Source organism: Lissotriton helveticus, chromosome 7 (assembly GCF_964261635.1).
Source record: "Lissotriton helveticus chromosome 7, aLisHel1.1, whole genome shotgun sequence".
NCBI lineage: Eukaryota > Metazoa > Chordata > Amphibia > Caudata > Salamandridae > Lissotriton > Lissotriton helveticus.
The window spans coordinates 15,715,718-15,729,253 of record NC_136068.1 but is presented as its reverse complement, the minus strand read 5'-3'; the positions used below and the strand labels follow the sequence as shown (position 1 = coordinate 15,729,253).

At 45.4% G+C, this 13,536-nt stretch overlaps 1 protein-coding gene across 1 annotated transcript in view; it reads left to right on the top strand.

Annotated features, from left to right (window-relative positions):
• LOC144766574 (cell adhesion molecule CEACAM8-like) overlaps positions 1-13,536 on the top strand; it is a 161,076-nt gene that overhangs the window by 135,726 nt on the left and 11,814 nt on the right. The window contains exons 6-7 of the mRNA XM_078650374.1: positions 10,783-10,815; positions 12,516-12,559. Of these exons, the coding sequence (XP_078506500.1) occupies positions 10,783-10,815; positions 12,516-12,557 (75 nt within the window). The 3' untranslated portion in view covers positions 12,558-12,559. The remainder of the gene's footprint in view (positions 1-10,782; positions 10,816-12,515; positions 12,560-13,536) is intronic.

The following is a 13,536-nucleotide window of genomic DNA, read 5'->3' as shown; positions in this document are numbered from 1 at the left end:
GAGTGTCTCAAGGCGCTTGGGGGGGGGGTGCTGCTACTGCTCGAACAGCCAGGTCTTGAGGAATCTCCTGAAGGCCAGAAGGTCCTGGGTGTGTCGAAGGCGGATAGAGAAGGTCTTCCAGGTTTTGGCGGTGAGGTGGGCGAATGACCTGCCACCGGCAGTTGCTCGACCGATGCGGGGGATGGTTGCGAGGGCGAGGTCAGCGGAGCGAAGCTGGCAGGTCGGGTGTAGAAGATGAAGCATTTGTTGAGGTTCACTGGTCCGGTGTTGTGAAGGGCTTTGTGAGCGTGGGTGAGGAGCTTGAAGGTGATCCTCTTGTTGATGGGGAGCCAGTGTAGGTCTTTCAGGTGGGCTGTGATGTGGCTGTGGCGGGGAATGTCGAGGATGAGGCTTGCAGAGGCTTTCTGTATCCGATGCAGTCTTTTCTGGAGTTTGGCTGATGTTCCTGTGTAGAGAGCGTTGCCGTAGTCCAGTCTGCTGGTGATGAGGGCCTGGCTGACTGTCCTTCTGGTACCAGTGGGGATCGATCTGTAGATCTTGCGGAGCATGCAGAGGGTGTTGAAGCAGGAGGAGGAGAGGGCGTTCACTTGCTGGTTCATTGAAAATGCGGAGTCCAGGATGACTCTCAGGTTGTGTACGTGGTTGGTGGGCATCACTGCAGCTCCCAGTATGGCCGGCCACCATGAGTCGTCCCAGGCAGAGGGGGTGGATCCGATGATGAGGACTTCCGTCTTGTCCGAGTTCAGTTTCAGGTTGCTGATCATCATCCATTCGGCGATGGCCTTCGTTGGATTTGGAGGTGGTTGGGTCCTTGGTGAGGCAGAGGATCAGCTGGGTGTCGTCGGCGTAGGAGACGATGTTGAGGTTGTGTGATCTGGTGATGTTGGCTAATGGACGATCCTTGGAGTAGGCCGCTGATGATCTTGGTGCCTTTAGAGTGGAAAGGGGGAGGCGGACACTCTGGGTTCTGCCGGAGAGGAAGGAGATGGTCCAGTCCAGTGCTTTGTCGTGGATTCCTGCATTGTGGAGGGTTGTGTGGAGAGTGTGGTGGCAGACGGTGTCGAAGGCGGTCGAGAGGTCCAGGAGGATGAGGGCTGCGGTTTCTCTGTTGTCCATCATGGCCCTGATGGTTGCTGCAGAATCAGGATTGGGATGGTTCCAGGATGTTGTTATTTTCGAGGAAGGAGGTCAGTTGACTGTTGACAATCTTCTCAATGACTTTCGCCGAGAACGGGAGGAGGGAGATGTCCCGGAAGTTCTTGGGGTCAGCTTTGGGTTTCTTGAGTAAGGCGTTGATCTTGGCATGCTTCCAGCTCTCCGGGGAGGTGGCAGTCTTGAAGGAGCTGTTGATGATCTTGCAGAAATGGGGTGCGATGGTGGAGCTTGCTTTGTTGAAGATGTGGTACGGGTAGGGGTCGGATGGTGAAACCGAGTGGATGGTGTTCATGATTTTGATGGTGTCTCCGTCATTGACATGGGTCCAGGAGAGCAGGGGGTCGATGTCGGTGTTGCTGGTGGGGTGGTGTGTCTGAGGTGTCTATGTCTGCCGATGGGGCCTGGTTGCTGAAGCTGTCGTGGATGTCTGCGATCTTGCGATGGAAGATGGTGGCTAGAGAGTCGGAGAGGTCTTGTGAAGGTGGGATGTCGTTGGAGTTGGAGCTGGGGTTGGAGAGTTCCTTCACTATGTTGAAGAGCTCTTTGCTGTTGTGTGCCATGTTGTCATACGTTCTTTGAAGGAGGTCCTTTTGCGGGTACGGATGAGTTGGTGGTGTCTGCGGATGGCGCTCTTGTATGCTGTGTTGCTGTCCGGTGTCTGTTCATGGTGCCACTTCTTATCGAACCTACAGCAGGCCTGTGTGGATGCTTGGAGGTCGGCGGTGAACCAGATGGCTTTTCTCTCGGTGCATCTGTTCGAGGGCTTCTTGATTGGGGCAAGAGTGTTGGCGCAGTTGTCGATCCATTGCCTGAGGTTGAGGGTGATAGAGTCGATGTCGGTAGTGTCCATAGGTGGGTTTCGGGCGAGGGTGGTGGCTAGCTGGTCTGCGTGACTTTGCTCCAGCTGTGGTGGGGGGCCCGTTGTGTGTGGTGATGAATGGTGGGCTTCTCAAAGGTGAAGTGGACGCAGCGGTGGTCGGTCCAGTGGAGTTCGGTGGTATGGCTGAAGGTGACGTGGTTGCTGGCTGAGAAGATGGGGTCAAGCGTGTGTCCGGCGGAGTGGGTGGGAGTAGTGACAAGCTGTTTGAGTCCGAGGTTGGTGAGGTTGGCGAGCAGGGTGGTGGAGCTGCTGTCGTTAGCGTTCTCGAGGTGGAAGTACAGGTCTCCTAGGAGGATGTAGTCCATGGACGCAAGGGTGTGCATGCTGACAAAGTCGGTGATGGAGTCGCTGAACCGTGGCCGGGGGCCAGGTGGTCTGTAGATGAGGGTTCCTCAGAGGGTGGTGTTGGGGTCAATGTGGATCTGGAAGTGCAGGTGTTTGGCAGTGAGAAGCGTGTTGTCGGAGCTGGTAGAGATTCTGAGGGTGTTTCTGTGGACAATGGCAATTTCTCCTCCTGTTCCGTTGGTGCGGTCCCTGCGGGTGATCTTGTAGCTGTCGCGGATGGCTATGGCGATGTCGGGAGTAAGCATGGGCGTAAAATCCGTTCCGTTCGCAGATTTTGCGGATTTTCGGTAAATTCGCAATCCGCAAACTCTCGCGAACTTGCCGAAAATTCGTAAAATCCGTGCGAAGCGGATTTTTTGCTTGGTCGCACTTGCCAACTAGAATACTATACAATTTCGCAGGAGTAAACACTTGCGAACACGTAGATGCGGCGGGCAGCGACAATCTCGCAATTGCAAGATTGCAAAATTTGCAATTTCGCACAAGAAATCTACCAGCAGGCAGCATAAACCTTGAAAATTATGATTTTTATCAGAATAACTCCTCAGGTTGACATTTGCCTGCACTTTTTCTTTGCAAGGAGTCCATTTTGGGGGGTGGGGGTGGGAGGAAGTGCCCCACAGTCTCCAACTTCCTGTTCCTGTCCACCAGGCTCCTCCCAGTGCTTTCTTCATGTGCTGGTCACTTCGATTTGGATCTTGACCTGGAAGGATTACATTTTGTGGATGCTGCTGGATATTTGGATTTTTGCAAAACTGAAAGCACTCAGCAGGTGCAAAAGTTCAATCTTATCATTAGTAACCATTCCCTGTAGTGCTTCCTGAGGGGCCCCTTCAGAGTTCATTTGCCTACTTGCAACTATTCTATGACCCTGCTCTGACCCTCACAACAGGCTCAGAGAATAGCTACAAGTATACAACAAAGGTCCTGTTAAAAAAATTTCACTGCAACAGAAAGCAATTACAGACAAAACTGAAAGCACTCAGCAGGTGCAAAAGTTCAATCTTATCATTAGTAACCATTCCCTGTAGTGCTTCCTGAGGGGCCCCTTCAGAGTTCAGTTGCCTACTTGCAACTATAGGCCACAAAGGTCCTGTGAAAAAAAATTGCACTGCAACAGAAAGCAAATTACAGATAAGGAAGCAGGTGCATCCAGACTGGAAGTTTAAATTCAGTGACACATTAATCAACCCCAAATTAATTCATGTCAGTTGAAGCAGGGCAGGTGTGCTTGCTTTTTTTCACCCCCATAATCTACAGTGATAAACCAACCAGAGGGTGGCAGTGATGTACCAGAGGGTGGCATGGGTGTACCAGAGGGTGGCAGTGGTGAAACAGAGGGTGCTGTGAACCTGTGATGATGAACCAGATGTAGAAACAACATAGTCGCGGCCGTTGCGAGCGACAAGTAAGTTTGCAATTGCGAACTGGCGCAGAACCCTCGCGAACTGGCAGAAATCCTTGCGAACACAAAAAAAAAAGAAAATCCGCAAATTCGCGAGAGTTCGCGGATTTTGCGGATTGCGAATCCGTAAATACGCAAGTTCGCGGATTGCCAATTTGCAAAATCCGCCCATGCTTAGTCGGGAGCCGAGGAGGTGTTCATACAATAAAGATGTATGTACATATAACAGACATGTAGCCAATCACAGGCTGCAGCAGTGGTGGAAGTGGGAGAAAAAAGTAGGGGAACTATGGACGGAGAATCAGAGGGCGGGAATAACCTGTGGATTGGGTCAGTGGACGCAGTCAGAGGTATACCAGAAACAGCAAAAAATCCCAATTTTTAAATATTGTTAGCCATTTCACTAACCGGTTACAGCTTATTACATTATTTAATGTAACCAATGTATACACATGTTAAGGTTTAATATGAATTATTGACATTAAAATACATTCACAAAGATGAACACGTTTCCAATCACAGAATCTCCCAAATAGCTCTAAAAGTGGAATTGCGAGCCATTTGTCTCTCAGCCATGGCTTCTCTGTCTTCAGCACTCCTCCTCCCTTTTTCCACAAGAGCAGTTCAAGCATAAATAGCAAAATATTCTAGTTTTCAGATTGTTTCCACATAATTATGGCTCTGCCATACTTGCCACATAATACACCTTCTGCTGCATAATCTGGCGATTTTAAATAATACATTGATTATAGCTAAATCGGATCAAAAGTTACTAAAAAATGTGACTTGTGCTACTGTGAATTGGAGGGCCCTTTGTGAAGGTTGACTGGTCACATTTTGCCCTGTGAAGTTGTAAGTTCCACTGATTCTAATAAGGAAAAATCTAATACCAGTGTAGGGTGTCAGAGCACTTTACATCACACAAATTACTCAGAGACAATCAATCATACGTGTGTAAATCACTATATAGGAAATGTTACATAAGACAAAGGACTACAAGGTGTAGGAGACACACAACAAACATTATAGTAGGCAGCATAGTATAATAGTGATTGGTCTGGAGAAACACAAACTAAGAATTTAAAACATAATACCATGGTTGGGGTATCTTTTTAATAATCATAATTGATTTCTACCCAAATGAACCCTTTTTTGCTACATTTGGATAATCAAAGACCTGGGAAATAAACATAACGCTCTAATTTTTACCTTGGAGTTTGCCTGCAGCTCTTACATGACTGTTAATAGCTCAATGTTCTATGTTAGGATTTTAACTTATTAACTGCAAGTAACAATAGGGTCTTTCTGACAAAAGCAGTAACTCACTGACCTATTTACAATATGTGCACTTTGTGATCTGCATGGTACAGCTTCTTAGCAGCAGGCACATTAACCCTCTGTGCTTCATTTCCTTGACACAAAATTACTACTAGGCAAAACACCATGGGGCATATTACCAAGACAGGTAATAAGATTATCGCCGCTTTAGTGGCGATAATTGGCTTGATAATATGCTCTATGGAATTCCAATTGAAACCCATGTTAAATTTGACGGACAGCTAACAGGGGCTTCAATTGGAATTCCATAGAGCACATTATAAAGCCCATTATCGCTGCTTTAGCGGCAGATTTCTGCCGCTAAAGCGGCGATAATTTTATCGCCTGTCTTGATAATATGCCCCCATCTGTCTCTACTAAGAACATTAATCACTGGAGTTATCATGACATTTGAATTGTTCCTGAAAATAGTTGGAGGTCAGGAAGGAGGCAGCAAGTGCTTTTTAAACCATATTTTACTTACAAACATGACGTCAACACCTGAAGTTAGGTCTACCTGTAAGACTGGAGGTGAACGTCATGGGTTGTGGTGGACAGGCCTTCAAGGTTAATCCACACTTGCCACCACTAGGGGCACCTGCTGGTGCTAAGAAACCAGGGCTTCTAAAGTCTTGCAGGCCTTCTAACATCTAGCATTGAAATGTGCTCCCTCAGGGGGAGTGGTCTGGCCATGAAGGCTGAACCTGGTTCCCCAGTTCCAAATTCAGCAGCTCTGACCATAGTGCCACATCCTCTCCCGCAATGAACACCATACTGCCCCATTGAGGGTAACTTGCACTGCACTGACCCGCTATAAACACCTAGCTGTGACTCAATTCAAATTAGGCTCTAGACAAGAGCAATATGCTGCCTAAAAAAAATTAACAACATCCTAGAAAAAGCAAACACTGATAGGGAATGCAGTAAAGCATGTGAATGCATGCAGTAACAACACGGTTACCTTTTTCTTTTTACATTAATTATTCAGAACTTAGGGAGTGCTTTTGCCTCAAAAGTTAAGGCCATGACTACAGGGCGCAGAAGGGACCCGCTTCAATGCACATTGCTTATATTCTTACAAAAGGAAAGCAGTATGGTTTAAATAGACTACGTCCGTGAATACAGAGCCGCAGTATGCATTTTGTTTCCAATTCATCCAACAAGCAGGTATTTCAGTATCTCCAGGAATATTACAATTTCCCACCCAGGAAAAACATCGCTGTTCAAAGAAAGAGGAGACAACAAAAGTAGCGCTTCACTGGCAAACACTGTAAAGTGGCGCTAATGTGTTTAGGTGTGAATAAATTAATCTGGCCACCTTGCAACCACTCTGTCTGCTTTAGTTAGTTATTTTTCATATTTTGAATGTTTTATTTCTCTCCACCCCGAGGCTGCACTTAAAAATTGAAAAACGTCAGAAAATGACATTTCCAGCAAGTGTTTCTCTTTTTTGGATCCATTTCACATTTGGAGCAAATAAACGAAAGGAGGAAAGAAAAGGTAATGCCTGTTTCTTGAAGTCTCGGTTTTTACTACATGCGGAGGAGCGGGACAGAAAGAGAGGGAGGGGGGACAAAGAGGGGGGATGGGGCCGCTGCCAGCAGTGCAGTTGTGCCCCCCCCAGTCTGACTCAGACTCACAGAGTCAGTCACGGCCCAAAATCGGACGAACTCAGAGCGGGCTGGTTTTGCTGGGGCAGCCCCAGCACAACCGCCCCCCCCCTGAAAAAAAACAGCCTCTACACCATCCAGCCTACCGGGTGATTGCCCGGTGCCCAGAATCACCAGTCCATCCATGGTGGCGCCTAACTACATCAAAGACCGTTTGAAGCTTTATGTGCCTAGACGATGCCTCCGTTCATCTGAGTCAAGCCTGTTAGCCTGCCCGCGCTTTAATAGAGCCACCTTGGAGTGCGGGCCTTCTCAGTTGTGATTCCCCAGCTCTCGAACAAGCTACTGGACAGTGTGCATGGGGTAGCCACCTTACTCCTGTTCAGGAGGAAACTGAAGACCATCTTGTTCACTGAGGCATTTGGATAAGCTCACCCAAATCTTGCGGAGCGCAGCAGGAATAAGGGATTCCCGGGTTCTTGGTCTATGCTGCAAGCGCTTAGAGACCTTTTGGTGATTTGGCGCTCTACAAATATAAATTAACATAACATAACAAGGATTTTCTGAATTCTCTGTGGTGTAGAACATTAAAATTTGCTTGGGCTGGTAGCACAATTAGGGGGAGGTGCACAAAAGTCGAGCTACTCACAAGCCTGATCAAGTGGACTAGAAAAATATGAATCATTTTGATTTTATCTTCAAAATGGTTCGCTAAGGAGTCACTAAGTGTTTGTGAAATTGTGAAGCATTTATTTCTTGGGAGCATGCTTCAAAATGTATAAAAGTATTAAGGACATTAAAAAAGGCTTTGGAAGAGTGTTTGGCCTTTGCAATTTGGTTTGATATAAGAAATGTACATGCTATCTTGAAGCTGAGATGGTATAGGTTTGAGGATACTTTATAAGCCATCGTCTTTCTAACCTCTCACAGGAGGCTTTCTCTTGTAATTCTTCGAGTACCAAGGTGCCTGGGGTGTATGCATCCGATTGTGGTAAGGTTTGAGAGGGGCTATTTTATTAAATGCCGACTCCTAAGCTCTGTCGTAGTCAGAAAGTGCTTGATCTATATCGAAGTCATTTGGCGGGACACTAAACTTCAGCACCTTAGCCACAGAATATGGGGTGGTTTTCCACCACTGTCTGGACATATTTTTATAACATGTATTTGTTTTTCCTGTCACAATATACTTAGGAATCTGAAAACAGATGAGTGACTGCTCTGTCCAGAGTAAAGTGTGGTGTTTTGATGTCATGTCTGGAATCAAGAACACTGCGTGTTCAAGATTCCAGAGATGACTGTTTAGACCCAGTGTCTCCGGGCAGTATGGTAGTCTGCGCAAGCTCCTTCTGCGCAAGCTCCGTTTATGTCATGTGACGTAGGAACGTCAAAACGTCCAGCGGCCATATTTTGGGAACAGGATTAAGGCCTTTGTGTACGCGTGACATCAGAACGTGTCACACAAGCGTCAAAACGTGCGGCGGCCATATAAACTGAATTATTTCGCTCACTCGTGTGCATCTTCTTTAATACCATATAAAGATTTGGGTGGTTTGCAAATTAATGGTGAGAAGTTAGTAAAAATGAAGTCCAGAGTATGAGTTGCGACATGAGTTGCTCTGTTAACTTGTTGGAACAGACCAAGTGTGGCTAGTTTGGAAAATAGTTGACAAGTCTCAGAGGAATCTTACCCATGGTAACTGAAGTCTCCCAACAAGAGGAACTGTTGTGTGCAAGCACATCGGACACAGTATATTCCAGTAGGGTTTGACTGAACACTTTTTTTGGTCCAGTCGGACGGTATACTAAAGCGCCTTTCCAGCTTACCTTGGGAGAGAGTTGAGCTTGAATATGCATACTTCTGCCCAATCTCCCAAGGCAGCATCAATGATAACTAACCCTGGGAAAAGCACTACGTTACGCTCGTGTAGTTTGCGAAGTTTGCGCAACTTCGCACTACGCGAGCTGCACGTAGCACAGTGCGAACACGCGTAGCGCAGCGTAGCGTAGTGCAGCGGTCATTTTTTGCTTGTTCGCGTTCCTCAACGTCATGTTCGCGAACGTGAGCAAGCAAAATGACATCCTGGCGAGACTCGCGATGAGAAACTACCAGTCCGGGTTGAGAAAGCTGCCGCTCGAGTAAAAATCTACTCGAGCGGCAGAAAACTACAGCTCGCACTGTGCAAGATGCCGTTTTCAATGATTGCACAGTGCGGGATGCTTGTCCGCACTGTGCAATCATTGATAACGCATCTTGCACAGTGCGAATATGCTACTACGCAGCTCGCGTAGTGCTACGTGAAGTTCGCGTAGTGCGAAGTGCACTTCGTGTAACTTCGCGTAGCGCTACTTCGCGATCTACGCCCAGGGTTAATGATAACTCCTGATGTTTACAGGAAACAAGGTATTAGTAGTAGTAGGTTAGCACTGTTATGCTTTCTTAACCTTGGCAAGTGTTTGTAGAGTTTTTGAATTTTCTTCAATTTGATGTTATGTCTGTGGTTGCATATAGTATTTGTTAAACATCTACTTTATGGATTGTGTTTGCTAATTTGAAAGTATAATGAGCTTCTCCCTGTTAAAGATATTTGTAGAGTGCTTTCTCCATAGACAGGTCTTCCAATGGCTCTAACATTTTGTTGAGTTAGTTGAGTTCATCGAGTTGGATGGCTGGTGGTTCAGTGTTTGTCTGCAAGAGTAGTTTAACAGGAAAGTACAATTTTGTGATGTAATGTTGTGCATTTGACTGTGTGACATGTCTCTATGAATTGTATTTGGATGGTTCTAAGATGTATGTTGACCTGGTCTGGGGGCGTCGCTGTTGAGTTGAAGCATCTTGAAAGGATAAGGCTCTGTTGGGGTCTGTCAATAATGTTCAGATTTAGAAAGGGAACTATAATCATTGCAGGAAAGATGATCCATAATGAATATTGTTCAGTGGGAGATGCCGTTCGGTGTCCAGAGTTAGGCGATGTGTGTATGTCTAATTCATATTGCATTGGTGGTTTTGTGGTGTCTGGTATTTGTGTTGTAGAACATGATTAGCTGCACTACATGGCAGACCTAAGGTACCTTGGCGGCTGTAGAGGAAGGTAGGATGAGGAGTACAAAGTGATTAGACCAAGAAAGGAGAGTGTTCACACACTCGTGAACGAGGAAGTGTGCGTCATATAAGCGAGGACGTGCGTGTGATGAAGGAATATGGAGTTGTCTGGAGATTAAAATTGGAAGATATTCTAGTAGTGTGATACGATCCCCAAAGAATAGGATGCAAGACATCTTCTACAAGTCTCCAGTATATTCCCTCACCTTCTAGTGTTAATTCAATTTTAGCATTCAGATTTACTAGAACGCTGTTTCCTTTATGAATTGGGAAGTCTGGGTTTTGGTTATTGTGTCTTTAATCTGTTAACACATTAATTTCACCTGCTGATAAAAATGCAACTTGGATATTTTTGAGTCAACAGTATCCTTGGTTGTGCAGGAATCCCCTCACACATGCAGGGTGAGTCTGGACTCAGTGACGGAACCAAAATGAGATGTTTGTGGGTCTTTAACTAAGACCAGGATGAGGTTCTACTCTGTGCTCAACTCTCGTGCCCGCCAGGTGACCAGAGGTGAGGTATGGCTGCTCTCCCTCTATATCTAGTCACCTGGTGACCAGGGGTGTTGTATGGCTACTCTCCCTCTATATCTAGTCACCTGGTGACCAGGGGTGTTGTATGGCTGTTCTCCCTCTATATCTAGTCACCTGGTGACCAGGGGTGTTGTATGGCTACTCTCCCTCTATATCCAGTCACCTGGTGACCAGGGGTGTTGTATGGCTGCTCTCCCTCTATATCTAGTCACCTGGTGACCAGAGGTGGGGTGAGGCTGCTCTCCCTCTATATATAGTGACCAGGTGACCAGGGGTGGGGTATGGCTGCTCTCTCTTCATCTAGTCACCTGGTGACGAGGGGTGGGGTATGGCTCCTCTCCCTTTATATCTAGTCACCTGGTGACCGGGGGTGGGGTATGGCTGCTCTTGCTTCATCTAGTCACCTGGTGACCCATTCTCATTGTTTTTTCCACAGGCGCAGTCCCCTGATGCAGACCGCACTTACATGGTAAGACAAATCTAAAGCATCTCTTAGCACAGAATGGTGTCCACTTAGATTGCTTACATAAATGTTATTTTTTGACACCTCCTAAATTAGGTCACCTCTGTAAGTGTAACGCAATCCAGTGGGAGGCTAATAAGGCCTGGGTTTTTGATTAATCTGTCATGGATATCTAAGCTGACAAAACAGAATCTTATGAACAGATGTGCTGGGATAGTCTCCTTATAGATTGTATAATAGGGAAGATGAGTCCCATGTGCTATTTATATGCCCCGCTTACTTACATGCGAGGAAAAAATGGTTAAAACCCATATGCCAACTCCTGGGCCTTCGCCACATTAAAGATGGCGAAAGAGTGTTTAAAGGAGACACTGCACACCTAATAGTATTCAATTTGAGCCGCTTCCTCCTATCAGCAGCGATAGTCAGGAAGAGAAAAGGCCATAAAATGTAAACTGAGAGTTGGCATGATTGTAGTCTAGCAGCTGAAATGTATTCTGATTTGTGCCCTATTGTATCTGAACTAATTGTACATATGTAATCTTTATTGGAACATGTGTGCAATATGTAATTATAAATGTAACTGAACTGATATTATTACTACCAAGTGGTGCATGTAATTGAATTTGATCTAGACTTATACTGCAACTCAAACTAGAATAATGACAATAGGAATTGGCCTGATCTTAGTGTTTCCTGGTGCCTTGTTTTTATTGTCCTATAGTATTATTTTAAATTTAATGAATTGCTATTTATTAAGTGTTCCTTGAATATGTGTGTTAATTTAACTGAGAAGGACCTTGTTGCTAGTTCTCTTTAATCCCAACCCAGTACTGTGTAGATATATATATTGTATTGTAATGTTTTAAAATGTATTGTATTGCATTCTTTTAAGGTTGTTTAACCGAAATAAAGAATAATGAAATGAAATAGTTTTAGCACATGTCATTTTGTGGTTGTAAAGATGTACTTGTGGCTACAATGTATTTTCATTAACTCTCCAAAGGCCTTTTGGTGCTGTGGGAATAAAAAGAGGGACTGTTAATAGGAAGAGCTAAATATTACCAGCCCTGAATTAGGATCTTTGGAAACTAATAAATAAATGACAAGTGTGCGCTCAGAGGTGAGATGTTCCACAAAATGACAACCTTCCCTGAGAAGCATCCGGTCTTACAGTTGGATCTCTGCTGTGGAGAAGTAGAGTGTTGACTGTACACTTAGAGGTGTTGTATTCTATGAGACAGCCTTCACTGAGAGGCATCTTACCTTACCGTCGGATCCCTTCTGTAAGGGGGTAGAGAGTGGACTGAACCAGCTGTACATTTAGAGGTGAGGTGTTCCACAAGGTTGCACCTTCACTGAGAAGTATCCCACCTCAAAGTTGGATCGCCTCTATAGGGTAGTTGGATCACTTGTTCCTGATTGTGATAGAAGCCCATGATCAAGGGCCCGAGGATAATCCAGTCCACAGTTCATCCACTTATTGAATTCACACCTATTCAGTGACATGTGATATACAAGGTTTCTTTCATTGTCTGCAAGAATACAATACCATAATATATAAGAGAAATGATATAACAAATACAAAGGAGGAAACCAACAAAATAAATTCCACAGAACAAAAGTCAGAGTAAGACTGCTCATCTCATTACAATCCAGCAACATATCTTCTGAAGGTATCCTAATGCTGCTTCTTTTGCTTGCAGGCATTAAAGCATGGAGATCAGGCAACATATGGCCACCTTTAACGGTAAGCAATGGGAAACACCACATTCTTCTCCTCACTGCAATATCTGTACTATCTTCAGCCGCATAGAAAAGCCATAAAAAGGCCCAGCATCACAAGAATGGAAAGAATGACTAAGGCGATAGACCACTCTGGGGAAGTGGGGGGTAGATATATTACTGTTAGCACCGCACAACAGAGCAGCTAAAGTATGAATCTAAAATGGCCTGCTACTGCTGTCCTCCTCTGCACCGACGCTCTATTAGTCTGCCTAGTGAACTGCGCAACCTTTGCACTATAGTGTGCAGATGTGTGCATGCTCTTTTGCAAAAGATGTGTACTGGAAGCCTACCCTTCCAGTAAAACATTTTACTTCAGTGGCTGTAACTGAGGGGGAAGCATGTGGCAGAGAAGCAACAGCCTCCAACAATAAGGACACTTCAACCTGCTTCCTAATGTATCCACTGAGGGGCAGAGTAAGGATGTACAAAGACTATAAGTTAAAGGTTCAACCTCAGTGGATCAGCACAGAGTAAGGCTCAGCACCAGCCTCACACTGAGGACAGATCTCCCTGATGGTTACCCCGGTGGGCAGTGTGTGTATGAGAATAATAAAATGAGGGCACTTGTGGCTTTCACTAGTAGACTGTAGTCTGGCTAGCAAGTTCACAACACTGTTTACAGAGGTCTGTGATTTATAGTACTGTTTGGGCGGGGTGCAAATTAACGTGTAGTTTCTTATGTTTGTGTAGTATAAGTTTATTTTGTATAGGAATAGAACATTAAGTTATATTAAAATATGTTTTAAATAATAAATTAAGGAGCGGGGCCTCATGCCTGCTCCCCCTGCAACAGTACTCCAGTCCAGCTTGTCCGCAGTCCACTACTTCCTTGTAGATCTGCTGCCCTCCACTTGCCCTCTGCTTGAACCTTCTCTGCTTGTTTCTTGCCTTCTATTTTGCATTTTCTCCTCTGTTTTGCTTTTTGCTGCTTGTTTTTCT